We start from the raw sequence: 13,429 nt of genomic DNA, 5'->3' as shown, positions 1-13,429 counted from the left end.
TGTTCAGAGAAGTATACCAACTTGACTGCCATACCTACTGTATATGGAGTATAGATATAGGGCCATTATGTTTGAGTAATGGAAAAGTGTTTTACAATGTTCAATATTTGAATATCTTCCAATCAAACTGTCAAGTGTGTCAATACTTTCACTCTGGCATTGACTGGCCTGCTGCATGAGGTCATAAGGGGAAATGCAGTCAGCATAATAAACCCAGAGAACAATATTTGCTGCATTCAGTGTGGTCTGGCATGACTGTGTGGGCATATGGGGGGTTAGGAGTGATGCCAAAGGGCACACACCAATCTGACTTTGCAGGTGATTGAATTAGCTCAGAGGATATCCAGGTCAGAGCCACAAATCAAACATGGCTCCCATTTGAATCTGGTTCGGCTTGTTGCTGTCATACAGACCAATTAGCAACATTTACTTATCAACAAATGGATCGAGCAGGCTGGCCGATTGGACATATTCCTCCTATACCACTTGTGGGGAGCTGATACAGAGTTAGATCTACAAGACTTAGTCACCAATGTTACAGGTGAAAGGGGAGAGTCGTAGACCAATATTATAACAAATAACATAAACACAGCTCAGAGTAGCATGTCAAAAGCAATGCCAATGACTTTACCATACAGCACAGAACACGCCATTCCAGGCAGTCACACAGCTGAGTGTGTAAGATGGTGCATGGTGATATTTTGAAAAATGGGAAAGAGCTTCCACTGTGTCCTCTGAGCCTGTGTTACAGCGGACAGAAAAAGTGTTCATGCCAATATGGTGTACAGCTGCTAGTCAAATCCTCTTTCGGACAACAGAGCCAAACTGAAAGGCCTTGTGTAAATCTCCTGCTAGCCATTTGAGAGGAAAGAAATTAGATAATAAAATACAGCTCAGACTGACAGATGATAGGAAGCATTGAGACACAAAACTAGGACTTTACTGGAGAGCAAAGGAGGGGCAAAGGCAAAGTAAAGTAAGGAGGAGAGGAGAAGAGGAGGAGAGAAAGAGGAGAGGAGAGAAAGGAGAGAGCAGAAGGGGGAGTAAGTACGCAGGCCTCAGAAAAGCTCGCAGATGTTTCTCAATGCAGCTAATCTGCATCCTAATAAGTGAGCAGGAAACTAATCAACTCATACAGTTCAGCCTGTCAGTCTCTCTCCCTTTCCTTGCAACAAACACAAACACACCAACACACAAACACGCTGAGATCTTCAAGCACAGACCCCCCCACCCACCCATCCACTCTACTCCTCCTCCTCACCCACCATTTTATCCTTCTTTCTAATTTTGGAGTTTATGATTTCTTCCATCTCCTTCCTCCTCAGCAGTAATCATCCATCCATCTGTCCATGCTGCCATCACTTTATGCCTCATTGTTCCCTGCAGCTTACAGGAAAATATGGGTTTAATATAAGAAATCATTGTAATGCATGTCCATTATATTCTTGGACATCCATAATAGTTCTATAAAAATGCACTAATGACTACTTTGACTACTTCAATCTTCAGTCCTATTTCTTATTTTTCGGGAAAGTGGTTATCATTATGAATAGTTGTAATACTATTAAAAGTTAACAGGAACATTATTTAAGATAATAATCATTTGATTTAACTTTGGTTTCATTTGATTAATTTGTGAGGATCCTTCACAGCCGCATATAGCAATAAGTACATAAAAAGATACACACATTAAAATAGGTTGGTGTGCAAAGCATTCTGACCATATTTAGAAAATCTTTACTTCACTCTGTTTCTCTGCCTGAGTTGCTATGAAACCACCGGCTTCGAGGCCTGCCGGAGTGTCAATAATGCCTTGTTTAGTTTATGCTCTTCAGAATGTCTGTGTGTTGAGCACGAGGAACTCAAGACATTTTAACGCAGGACTTAACCTTCATTCTGCCACGAGGGCAAAGGAGAAAATCCCCCATTTAACGCAAGAGTTGGCAAAAATATCTACAATGAAGCTTTAAGTGATTCAACACAGGCGGTAGTGTCAAAGTGAATATTCGCCAGTAGCACGCCTAAGGCCATGCCGGCATCTGCAGAGAAAATATATACCAGTGGAGTGTGATCTATACATATCAAATCATCCATATATTATTAATAACAATGACTAACCAGAAACTCTGCCAATAAAACTAAATGCACATGATGAATCAGAGCCTCAGTCTGCAGCTACTTTCAAAAGCCTTGAGTCTGATACTAAATAATACTGTACGTGCTTCTTTAGCAAGAGAGGTGAAAATCCAGCGAGTGAACCACTGCATGTATGGCAGATGGGGAGGATAACGTGTCAGGAAACTACAGGTCAGGTCATCTCGCTATGAAAAGCCCAGCATGAGTGCAGGCCTCTGGCAGGTAGAGGGACACGGCTACTGTCTGAGGGCAACCTGTGATGGATTTAAACCACCAATCCTTTGTGCATCGTGGGATCTTGCCACCCCCTTGTGTGTACACCCCCCCCCCACACACACACGCACACTCACACATTCACACACAAGGCAATCTCGACAGAAACTCAATCCTGAAGTTGTTCAATAATGCTCAAAGGAGGGTTAGGGGATGTCATTTTTAAGATTACAGGATTCTGTCTTACGGGACAGAGTAGTGGATCATTTTGTCCCGAAAGACGCTTCAATGAGAAGATGAGCTGCTCATGCTGTCAATCAAAAAAGGGAAACAAGACACATTAGAGCTATTGAGTCAACATACACGTACAACAGCTACATCTTTACTTGGTTTGATTTTCTTGTTTACTTTGCGAAGTAGTCTGCTGTCAGCTGGATGTCAGAAATGCAACACCGATCATGCGTGTAATATTCAAAACCAGAAATAACATAACTGAACAGGAAGAAGTGGGGAAGTTGACATTGTTTGCATCAGCAGCAGTAAATGTGTATCTGTGTGTGTTTTGTCTGATGTGCTACCTCGATACAAGACATGGATAATGAAAGGAAGAGCAGTGTGAAGCGAGGCTACACAAAATGAATTTTGTGAGGAAAGAAAGAAGAGAGACGTGTTAAGGTCAGGGTAAAGGAGGTTACATGATCTGCCTTTAACGTGTGTTTAGTGTGAAGTGTTGTTTCCACCATTTTCTTTCATTATTTGTTGACTATTCCGAATTTGTACTGTCGCTGTTGCTGATGTTTCCTTGGTACCCTGAAGAGAGAATAGATTAGTGTGATCGTGCCTCCCTCCAATAAACACGGGGCCATCAGACTCATATTTTCATCTGACAGCAAGAGGTTTCATTAAGAGAGGTTATAAAAATATACAGTGAAGACCAAAAGCTGATTAGAGAACTTGTGGTTGCATAATCCTGATAGCTGTTTGATTATTATATATGAAAAAAATGTCAAATCTAGAAATTGTAGAAAGATGCCCAGGCTAGAATGAGGCTATGTGAGGCTCAGGACTGGCTGTCTATACTTGTCCCCTCTTGAGATTTACATACCAAAGTGTAATTCCAAAAGCAATCCAGGACATCAACAACATTCAGACCTGATGTCTCAACTTTCAAAGCCACTGTCAATGTGCCTTCTAATGCATGGATCGCAATTCTATCTCTCTAATGCTAGCTATATGGACTCTGAAAGAACACGGACCCGATTTTCATGTCCACTCAGCATTGGACACAGTTATTGGAGAAAAGTTGAGCTCTATATTGGCCTTGATTCGTGGTTTACAGATCACAACTCCTGCGTCCCTCTGGATCCCGCCATCAAGCAGAAATTTTTCGCAGACATGAAGAAGACGAGCGGATCCATCTTGAAGCCAAATCGCTTATGTCATGAAATTACATAAAAATTGACAATTGAAAATTCTTACTATTTATGAAATAAATCAATCTTTACCAATGATGAATGCAGAGTTGAACACATTTGAGGGTCATATATATACTGTGTATATATATATATATTTACATATATAAGGAAAGACACGCAACAAAGAAAAATAGTGTTTCCCCAAAAGCCTAAACTCTTCCTTGCGCCGTCTTTCCATGGGCATTTTGTGTAACCACTCTCTCTTCTTTCGTGCTGCTTTTCTCCATCTTTTCATGAATATTGCCAAACTAAATTGTGAGGTTTCTGAGGAATACACCATGCCCACCATTTTGCCTGCTCCCCTGCCCACTAATTTGAGTGAGAAGGGACCCATGAATATGGTTATGGTTGGGACCAGTGAGCATCAGAAACAATTCTGACATTGTAGCGGCGTATGATGACCAGCGTGTATTGGTCTTTCACAGGCTACAATCTTTGCGCCACTGCCTTTGTTGACAAAACTACAGCAAAAAAGTGAATCCGATATGTAAATGTGTTGGTACAAGAGTGATCTGTGAGCGCGCATATGCTTGTGTGTGCATGTAAATGTGTGTGTACATCAGAGTCAGCGTTTCCATTCCCAAAAGACTAAACAACAACTGCTCACCAACTGTGCTTTAACAGAACGGGATGAATGCTCCTGTTCCTACTAATGAGCAGAGCAGAGTGACAGATTAAACCGTGCAGTTCCACCTGAGAGCTAAACTCTTTGCTGCTTTCCTCAAATGTCACAGGTACTAATGCTGTACCAACATTTTGACATCAAAAGAACGTGTTACAACCTTGCTCCAATAATAAAATGTACAAACTGAGAAAAAGGCAGTGAGTCTATTGAGTCATGGCTGCTGGAGTAAGACATCACTTGTAAAATCCCAGGTTTAAAGTTAGTTTAGAAGAGGCATAATTTACAGGACAGGTAAGGACATCAGAGTATTAAATCTGTGCTAGTTGGCCATGTCAGTCACTTGGATTTAAATAGGCCATTAGATTCAGATGTATAAAACCCTAACCCTGACAAATTTTTATATCCACAGTAGATACTTCAATTTAAGCTGATTTAGATAAAAGGTGAGGATAGGTTCTGTTTTCACTGAAATCTAGTACCCTCAGGCAGGGAATCAAGACAGTTTGATGGATAACAGACATAGCCATCTGGTTCTTTGGTTTAGAAAAAGAGTTGCTAATGTTAATAGATACTAATTGGTCCCTCCTGGATGTGTTAAGGGAAAAAGAAATCGTAAAATATTTAAATCTGAGGGGGATTGCTCATATGTTATATAGACTTTCACTTTCCTATGCAAATGGTTTAAAAATAAGGAGAGGAGGTCGGAAGAGAGAAAACTTGCCAAATAGTCCACTTACCCATCACTTTAACAAAGTAGGCATCAGCTTCAAAATTGTTCTTCAGAGCGTGGACGATGAAGTCACCTTTGCCCCCGGGCTGGCTTAGGACCAACATGTCTAATATACCCTGCAAATGAGACAGGCATATAGATAAGGGGTAATGACAGCATAGTGTGTATGTGCATAGCTTCTGATATATAATTTTATCCCTCTAAACCCAGAGGGTGACTGCTCCAGAATTATCTTATCACATCTCACCATTATAATTCCCTCTTTCTCCTCTCTTCTCTCTCAGCCTCTCTCTTACTCCCTTTTCAATTTATACCTTCAGCCTCATCAGTGAGAGTGAGAGTGACAGGGAGGCTTATGTAACGGTGGTGTGTGCTGCATTGTTAAATTGAGCAAATCACTGTCAAACTAACTCCGGTATGAAATGAAAAAAACAGTACACTTTGTAACCGCTATCTCACACCAGTGATAGTCTTAATGTCTCTCCAAACAATATGACATAACCCCTAAAGTGATGAGTGAGTCCTTCTTTTCAAAGTAACTACCTCTGCCTCTTCCCATGGCGTTGTCATCAAAATATATCACGCTGGCCTAACACAAGTCTCTGCCATCTCTTGCGGAATGACACAACAGTTTTGCTAAATCTACTACCATGTCCCAGTCATTTCCTCTCTTAAGTTGTCCAACTTCTTGGGTCAAAAGTGTCCAGGCCTTAGTCTTAGTCACCAAGAACTATGTTGTCTGTTTGCATGCAATCCATTTACCTCTAAGTGCTTCTGTTCAATAGCTGCTGCCAAACACTTTCAGCACCATGTTGTGTCTCCTGGTGTAGCACCTTGGGAAAGGCTTGTTTTACACCCTGTTAGAATGTGACAAGTGAAGCTACACTTGAGCACAAAGCACATGTGGGGTTTTCAGGATGCACCTAGTAGACTAATCTGGCCTATTTCCATGCCCCACACTTCACACTATTTTCACCACTCTCCTAAACAACTGCATTGAAATTACATTCAAAAACTGTCTCTGCATTATGAAAATCCAACATTCTCCAACATATCAGAGATAGCAGACAGCTCTGGGTGTTTGTTTGCTTCAATCTATGCTTTTGCTCCTTCAATCATTGAGGGCTGCGAAATTTCAACAAAGTGAGTTATTTTATATCCTGCCTGATAGTGATACCATTACTTATGTCAATGCATTTCTTGAAGAAAGGGATAAGATGAGAGAAAGATGATGGAAGAGATGGGACACACAGGAGACATTGAAGAGGCTTACAAATTATCATCATGCACAATGAGATAAAAAAACAACAGAAACTGAATGCAAACTACTTACATCCTCATAGATGTCAAAGAAAGTTGCAATGACGGCATGTGGAATGGCTCCCAAATCTGATTGGTCCCAGTGGATGCGGAACATCCTTCCTATGCTATGGCAGCTGGCATTGTTGCATGGTACATTCTCCAACAGGAAGGCCAGCTGACCACTGGGAGAGGAGAGAGAGAGGGGGGAGTGAGCGAGAGGGAAGGAGGGAGAGGGAAAGAGAGTTATTGTTAACATTTTAGATGATGAGGAATTACTGTATGTGAGCTCAGGAGCAGCAGGAAAGTTGTGTCTACCATCAGCTAATTGGTTGAGCTGATTTGTCCGACAGCAAAGTGTATCAGCTGATCACCTAGTCATCAATCACAAATCAAATTCAAACAAATAACCGAGGCAGATCTGTATAATCCTGCAGCTATTATTCATTTCACTGCTGATGTTGAGCCAGGTCTCTGCAAACTCCAGATGCTGTGCAAGCATTTTTCTGAATTAAGTTTGGTTTAGTGCTGTGCCATTATATTATTGAATGTGTCTAAGAAGGGGATTTTCATTTTCAGAGCACCTGAAAGCTAACAGTACTACTCTGCCAACCGTTCTGTACATGCATTTCTGACAACAAAACGGTCCAAACCATTTAAACACAAGTGTACCGAAATGAACATCAAATAGTGACCTTTTGCAGTTTGTAGAATGTATCGAGAATTTGAAACCATTACCATGCAATTTGTTTTATTTTACTGTAAACAGCTTTTGAACAGAAGAAAAATGTTGCCATTAAAATAGTTTCTGAATCACTTCCTCTGTCCACAACTCTTCCCTCTTTCAGTTCAAACATAAAAATGTAATGTACCACATATATTTGTCTAATGTTCCAAAAGAACTACTTGTCATTTCAATGGAACTTCTGCTGCTTAATTCCACTGAATGTAAAATAAATGTAGCCACAATTGACAAATATGATTGAGAATTACTAAGGAGTGGACGAAGTGACTGAATAAATCCAGGACATGGCGTGGGCTGTAACTCGGCCTATAACCCTCAGATCTAATACTTCAAACTGAGGTGGTTTCATGTAAAATGGGGATGAGAACCTATAGGGAGGAAGGAAGAATATCTCTTGGCAACCAAAGCTAGAAACTGGGACTTGAACACAAAGGAAGATGTGAAGATGGTTAAAGACGCCATAAGGAAGCCCACTTCACTCTTTCCTTTAGTTATATGAGGCACTATGGCTTGCAGAGTCCTGCAAATTCTTAGGTAATATCATTCAACAGGATCTAAAGTGGGACAAGCTCATTTCATCAATAAGCAAGAGGGCCCAACAACAGTGCATGTACTTCCTGGGACAGCGTGTTGTTAAGGTGGGCATTGAGCTGACAAAATTATTGGCTGCCAGTGATCCTCTCCTGGACACTCATAGGCACTCGGCAGAGCGACAAAGAACAGGACAACCCGACTTCTGAAACCTCATTTTCCCACTACTACGTACTTACATAAAAGTACGCCATTTCCCTACAATACAACCCTACTAGTGTTAATGTGCATTAAAATGGTAAAGTCAAAAGGAAACAAACTCCAGCTATTAGCAGCTTCAACACAAGCATTTTCCATATCATAATCCAACTCCACATGTACATAATTGACATGATGTATAGTTATATATAGATGATTGCAAAATGTTGCAATAAAATCAGAGGTTGATATCATTTTGACAGAGGCTTGTGTATGAAGACAAATGTAGACTCTCTTACAAAGCACATTGAGTTACACGATCAATTTACTTATCTACACGTGCATCAATGTGCAATAGATCAACACCATAAATAAACAGCAGTCATAATAACTGTTCAGGCGAGGGAACGCGCTCAGTCTCAGCAGGCCTTGATCATTACTAGCTTGACAAAGGTCATATCCATTTAATGACTTTTACTTTGAACTGTAGTAGCCACAGCTTGGATTTGGATTCTCTCTAACAACCAGTTTGCCACTCAATCTTGTTCTTTTTTCAACCGCTGCTCTTTGTTGCCATCTCACTTCGATTCACTTGGGAGACTGAATCCACCCATGTCTCTTATCTGTGTGTCTTTCTTTCCTCTCTTTGGAGACGGCTCTCAGTACCTGTGCTCAAAGCTCCATGGGAGTGGCGACATGAAAAGTAGTCCTGATCTAAAAATAGAATAGTCATGAAAGCCCCCCCCCCCCCTCTCAGGTTCTTAAATGGCTTGTTTCCCTTCACGGGAGCTTTGCAAGGAGAGAAAGAAGGGTATACGATGCAGACCCCTCGCTCTGTGGCTGATGGGAAATCGGTTGCCATGGAGGATGCTTGGAAAACTTTACACACTGTGCTGACACAGTTGAAAAAGTTGCAATCTATACAGTATATATATCTCTAACAACGTCAGATAGAATAGACATTAGCTAAGAAAGGAAAAATGCAGATAAACAAGTGTATCGACTGATTGATTTGTTACATCTTGTCCTGAATTTGTCATGTTAAATGGAAATTTGTCTTTGCCTTGGTGAAACGCACCTTTGAATTCATGCATGGGACACAGACAGTCTGAGAATAAACCATGTACTTGTATTGTATTCTTCACACCACACAATGCGACAGCTCAAATCTTATCATTGTGTCTTCCACGAAAGGAGATACTGAACAAAGGAAACAATGTCTTTTTGCCAAAAGTGATTTAGATGCCAATTGTGACAAATCTCTCACACATGCAGAAAAACAGTATGTGTGAGATCCGATGCACAACAATCTGCCATAAGGACCATGTGTTCAGTGTTTCGATGGCAGAAACCGGCAAATGACTGTAAAACGCTGTTCCACAAAAGCTAATTCAACCAGCATAGAGGTCAAATTGGCACTTGAAATGTGCTTTTCGAAGCAATCCAGCAGTGCTCCAGTGCTGTGAGGAATACTAGACGCAAACTGAACAAGCAGTAATATGCAAGTTAATTGTGTTTGTTATTTTGAACATTTGTCCATCTGTGGGTATGTAACAGCAGCTTTTCTTGCTTTTTTGAATCTGCACCTGATCATAGGTCTGCTCCACTGGTGATGTAGTGATGCTGGATTGTTCATTGCTGCATCCAGCTTTATAAACACAGGGTTTCCAACAAATAATTTCAATACAAATGATGATGACTATGTATTTTTTGGCCTCCAATCCTTGTGCAAAAGCCCCCGTTTTCCATCATTTATGCATGAATGAAAAGGGCTGGGTGGAGAAAAATCCTCACAAAATGCCAACTGAAGTGTTAAAAGCTTTTGTTTTAAAAAGTGTATTAAATCCAATTATTAGATTGGTGTTGCCTGACCATGGTTCTTCCATTTTTAGGCTCCATTTCTACTTTAGGGACAGTTGACATGCTTGCTTGAACCAACTGATGGGAAAACAAACGATCCCCTTTTTGAACGTTCAAATGAACCTTTAACTTTGGCTCGACACTCACAGTTGGAAAGCCGGCAGTGTGGTTACAACCTGTCTGTTCTGCCTGTTCAGGCGTCACATTGTTGTACAGGGGCAAGAATCACAAATGCTGTTGTTGAGTAGCGAAGAAGTGGGTTCAGCTGCTGATATGACAAGCAGCTGTATTTAAAACCCAGTGAAGGAGGAATTTAATTAATTCTGAAGGCCAAATGATACACATGATACTGCAAACAGATTAAAATGCTGTCAAACCTGATGACAATTTCCTCTATGCCTGTTTGTGTGTGTGGTGGGTTGGGGGCTTCTGGTGGATTAACTGACTTTGGCTGTGATTAGACATGTACTAGATAGAGGTCTGGTTAAAATGTCATCCTGACTAATCCATCCATGCTGCATGTGCATTACAGCTGTTCACTCCTCACATTAAGCTTCAAGTTAATGCAACTATATGAATAGCACTGTTTTAAGACCTCCCACTGGAGGTCTGGAATGTGCTCACATTTCTAGGACTACATGTGAGTGTGTGTAACCGTGTTCACATGCCAGTGGCTGTGCTTCACTGCGGTCCTTTGAAAATATAATATATGTGTGAAGGGTTTTGTTGTTCTTTTTGTTGTCTCTGTGCTTTCTCCCAAGTGTGTGTGTGTGTGTGTGTGTGTGTGTGTGTGTGTGTGTGTGTCTACATCAGACATCTCATGACCTTAAGTTCATTTCCACCATCACCATTCCTGCAGAGCTGGAAAAGGGGTTCTTTTGAAGTGTGAAAATCTCAGAGGACACACACAATAAGGATAGGAAATAACAATGAAATGACTTCTAAGTTCAGTCTGAAACTTGGAAAGTGTTACATTTACTGTATTTCTGCACGCATGCACACACACACATGCACACACACACACATTCACACAAACTTGCACACACGCGCACACGCACACACACACACACACACGCACACACACAGACACACACGCGCACACAGCTACAGTACATCAAAGTATAATTACCATATCAAATGTGATACTGGGACCATTTAGCAAATGTCACACTTAAAGAGTGGAGCACCACGCAAATGTTACCTACAGGTTATGTATAGACACATTTATCATCAAGTCCACACATGTGTGCGTGCGTGGGTGGGTGTACTGTGTACGTGTGTGCCTGTGCCTGTGCCTGGACATCCAGTTGGGTCTGCACTGGTCTGAGAGTGTGTGTGCTTTGGGGCTACAATTATGGTCTGAGTCCAGTGTCAGCACTGATGTGTGTATTTACATGGGTGTGTGAGAGTGAGTGAGTGAGTGAGTGAGTGAGTGAGTGAGTGAGTGAGTGAGTGAGTGAGTGAGTGAGTGAGTGAGTGAGTGAGTGAGTGAGTGTGTGTGTGAGAGAGAGAGTAAGGAGTCTTTCACTGCGCCCTGTTCTACCAGCCTTCCTCTATAATTGGCCTCCTGAGAGCCAGTCTGTGAGCTGGAGGCTGACCCTCTCACCACCTTCACTGGTCCGAGAGGCCACCGCCCCCCCGTCTCCCTTTGCCATTCTCCTATCTGTTCATCTTCGACCCGTCTGTCCATCCATCCCTCTGTCCGGCTGTTTACACATCTATCTGATGCTGAAAAGATGCACCGACCCGGTCAACTCTTTGTTCATGTCACACTCTTTGACTTCCCCCTCTTCTTCCCCTCTTATCTATTCATCTTTATCTATGTATTTGTTCCACTTTTGATGTCTTCGCCCACCTCTCATTCACCAAGCACTGTGTCAGAATGCCCGTGTGCTGCGGGTTATTTGTGCCGTGTGGTGTGGGTGCATTTGATAATGTTCGTTTTGGTTTTGATGATGAAAGCAAAACAGCCTTCAGACTTCACTTTGCTTTCCTTGACAAAACGACCTTCAGCCTCCACAGCCCCCACCCACCCACAAACCCTCTCTGCCTTCCAATGAAAATCTCTTGTCAAATGTTCTCGTACGGGTCATGCGACGTTGCTTTAACCTCGCCAATTATATGCTTACAGAAACGGCCAGGTTTTCAGTTAGCAGACAATGTTACAATGATAACAATCTCAATGAACGGACTCAATTTCGGTCAGGGACACATTGCCTAATGTTTTGTTTTCTTGTCTTTAGGTCAACATGAGAAGCATCATTTTGAAAGCTGTCAGCACAAAACTTTTTCTTACTTGTATCAGTCAATTCTTAAGATAAAATGCTTTCAACATTTGGAGACTGAATATATTTGTAGACTGTGAAGATAGATGTTGAAGATGGGACGAGATGAGGGTTGCATTATGAGGGCCATTAAAAACAATTCTGTGTACTATATTTTTATTGTCTGCAATAAAAAAAAAAGCTAATTGATACTTACATTGTAAACATTATGTATTCAACCTGGCAGATATTAAAATTTAAATGTCCAACATCTGTTGCACTAGCTTTGTACTAGAGTGGAATCCATTTATTTTATTTTATATAGAGTCCAAATCACTTATCAAACCATAATGACTATAATCTGCTCTGTAATTGCAAGGATTGCGATGTGGATGAACGCTGCACGTGTACGCAAATAAGGACACATACACACACTCAAGACACTGCAGCATAGCTCCAGGTGTGACAAAATGGCCTGGAAACCAACCAACCAAACACACCGACACACACCCACACACACTTGGAAACAGAGGACTGAGTCAGTGATTTAACAAGTCGCCAAACAGACATATTGACAGTAAGAGGGAGACCGAGGGAGACGGAGAAAGTAAGGCGAACACGGATGAAAGGCGAGTAAAAGAGGCAGTGGGCTGGTCCGTGTAGATGAAATGACAAGGAGACAGCGATATGTTGTCAAGGCCCTGAGGCAATGTGCTCCTGCTCGCCACTGTGTTGATGAACACTGTGGCGACTCACAGCGACACACAATCAAAGTCAAAGTAAATTCTGTAGTAACGTTACTGTCAAGTCTGCTCCCACTTCTGCCACACTGCTCTTTTCATCCTCCCCCTTCTGCCTCTCCGCTTCCCTATCTTGCAAGCAGATCTTTGTTTATCACCTTTAAATTCAAAAATGCGTACTAATAACTGATAATAACCATCAACAGTATCAGGACACTTTCATAAGAGAGTTTGTGCAATAAAGGCAAATCACTATAAGAGTAAACAGCCACTTATGTTCATTTTTGGATCACAGAATGTTCAACTGAAGATTACCAACAGAATGATGGAAATTAAAAGAAAAACATGTATAGATTTGCAATTAAATTTTGTGAACAATACTGGAATAAAGGCATTTTCTAAACTCTGAGATTGAAGTGTGAGCGCAGACAGCATAAAAAGCATTTTCCACATAGATTATGGCAAAGAATTGACCTTGTTATTAGTTGAATCTGCTTTAAGGAATCAGGGAAACAACGTCCACTTGATAAGGGATGTCATAACAAATATGGGTTTATGCACATTATTGGACACAGAGCATCTACCAGTTAGTTAGCTGTCTTCTCCCTTGGAT

General features: G+C 41.3%; 1 protein-coding gene across 1 annotated transcript in view; it reads right to left on the bottom strand.

The window, feature by feature from the left end:
- The window catches only part of itfg1 (integrin alpha FG-GAP repeat containing 1), a 104,385-nt gene that overhangs the window by 32,775 nt on the left and 58,181 nt on the right, over positions 1-13,429 (bottom strand). The window contains exons 11-12 of the mRNA XM_076155958.1: positions 6,513-6,663; positions 5,187-5,295 (exon numbers count right to left, since the gene is read on the bottom strand). Of these exons, the coding sequence (XP_076012073.1) occupies positions 5,187-5,295; positions 6,513-6,663 (260 nt within the window). The remainder of the gene's footprint in view (positions 1-5,186; positions 5,296-6,512; positions 6,664-13,429) is intronic.

Source organism: Genypterus blacodes, unplaced genomic scaffold (assembly GCF_046128005.1).
Source record: "Genypterus blacodes isolate CSIRO-AG114 ecotype Tasmania unplaced genomic scaffold, CSIRO-AGI_Gbla_v1 ptg000067l_1, whole genome shotgun sequence".
NCBI classification, from domain to species: domain Eukaryota; kingdom Metazoa; phylum Chordata; class Actinopteri; order Ophidiiformes; family Ophidiidae; genus Genypterus; species Genypterus blacodes.
The sequence above is the reverse complement of the archived record's forward strand: the minus strand, read 5'-3'. Positions and strand labels throughout refer to the sequence as shown.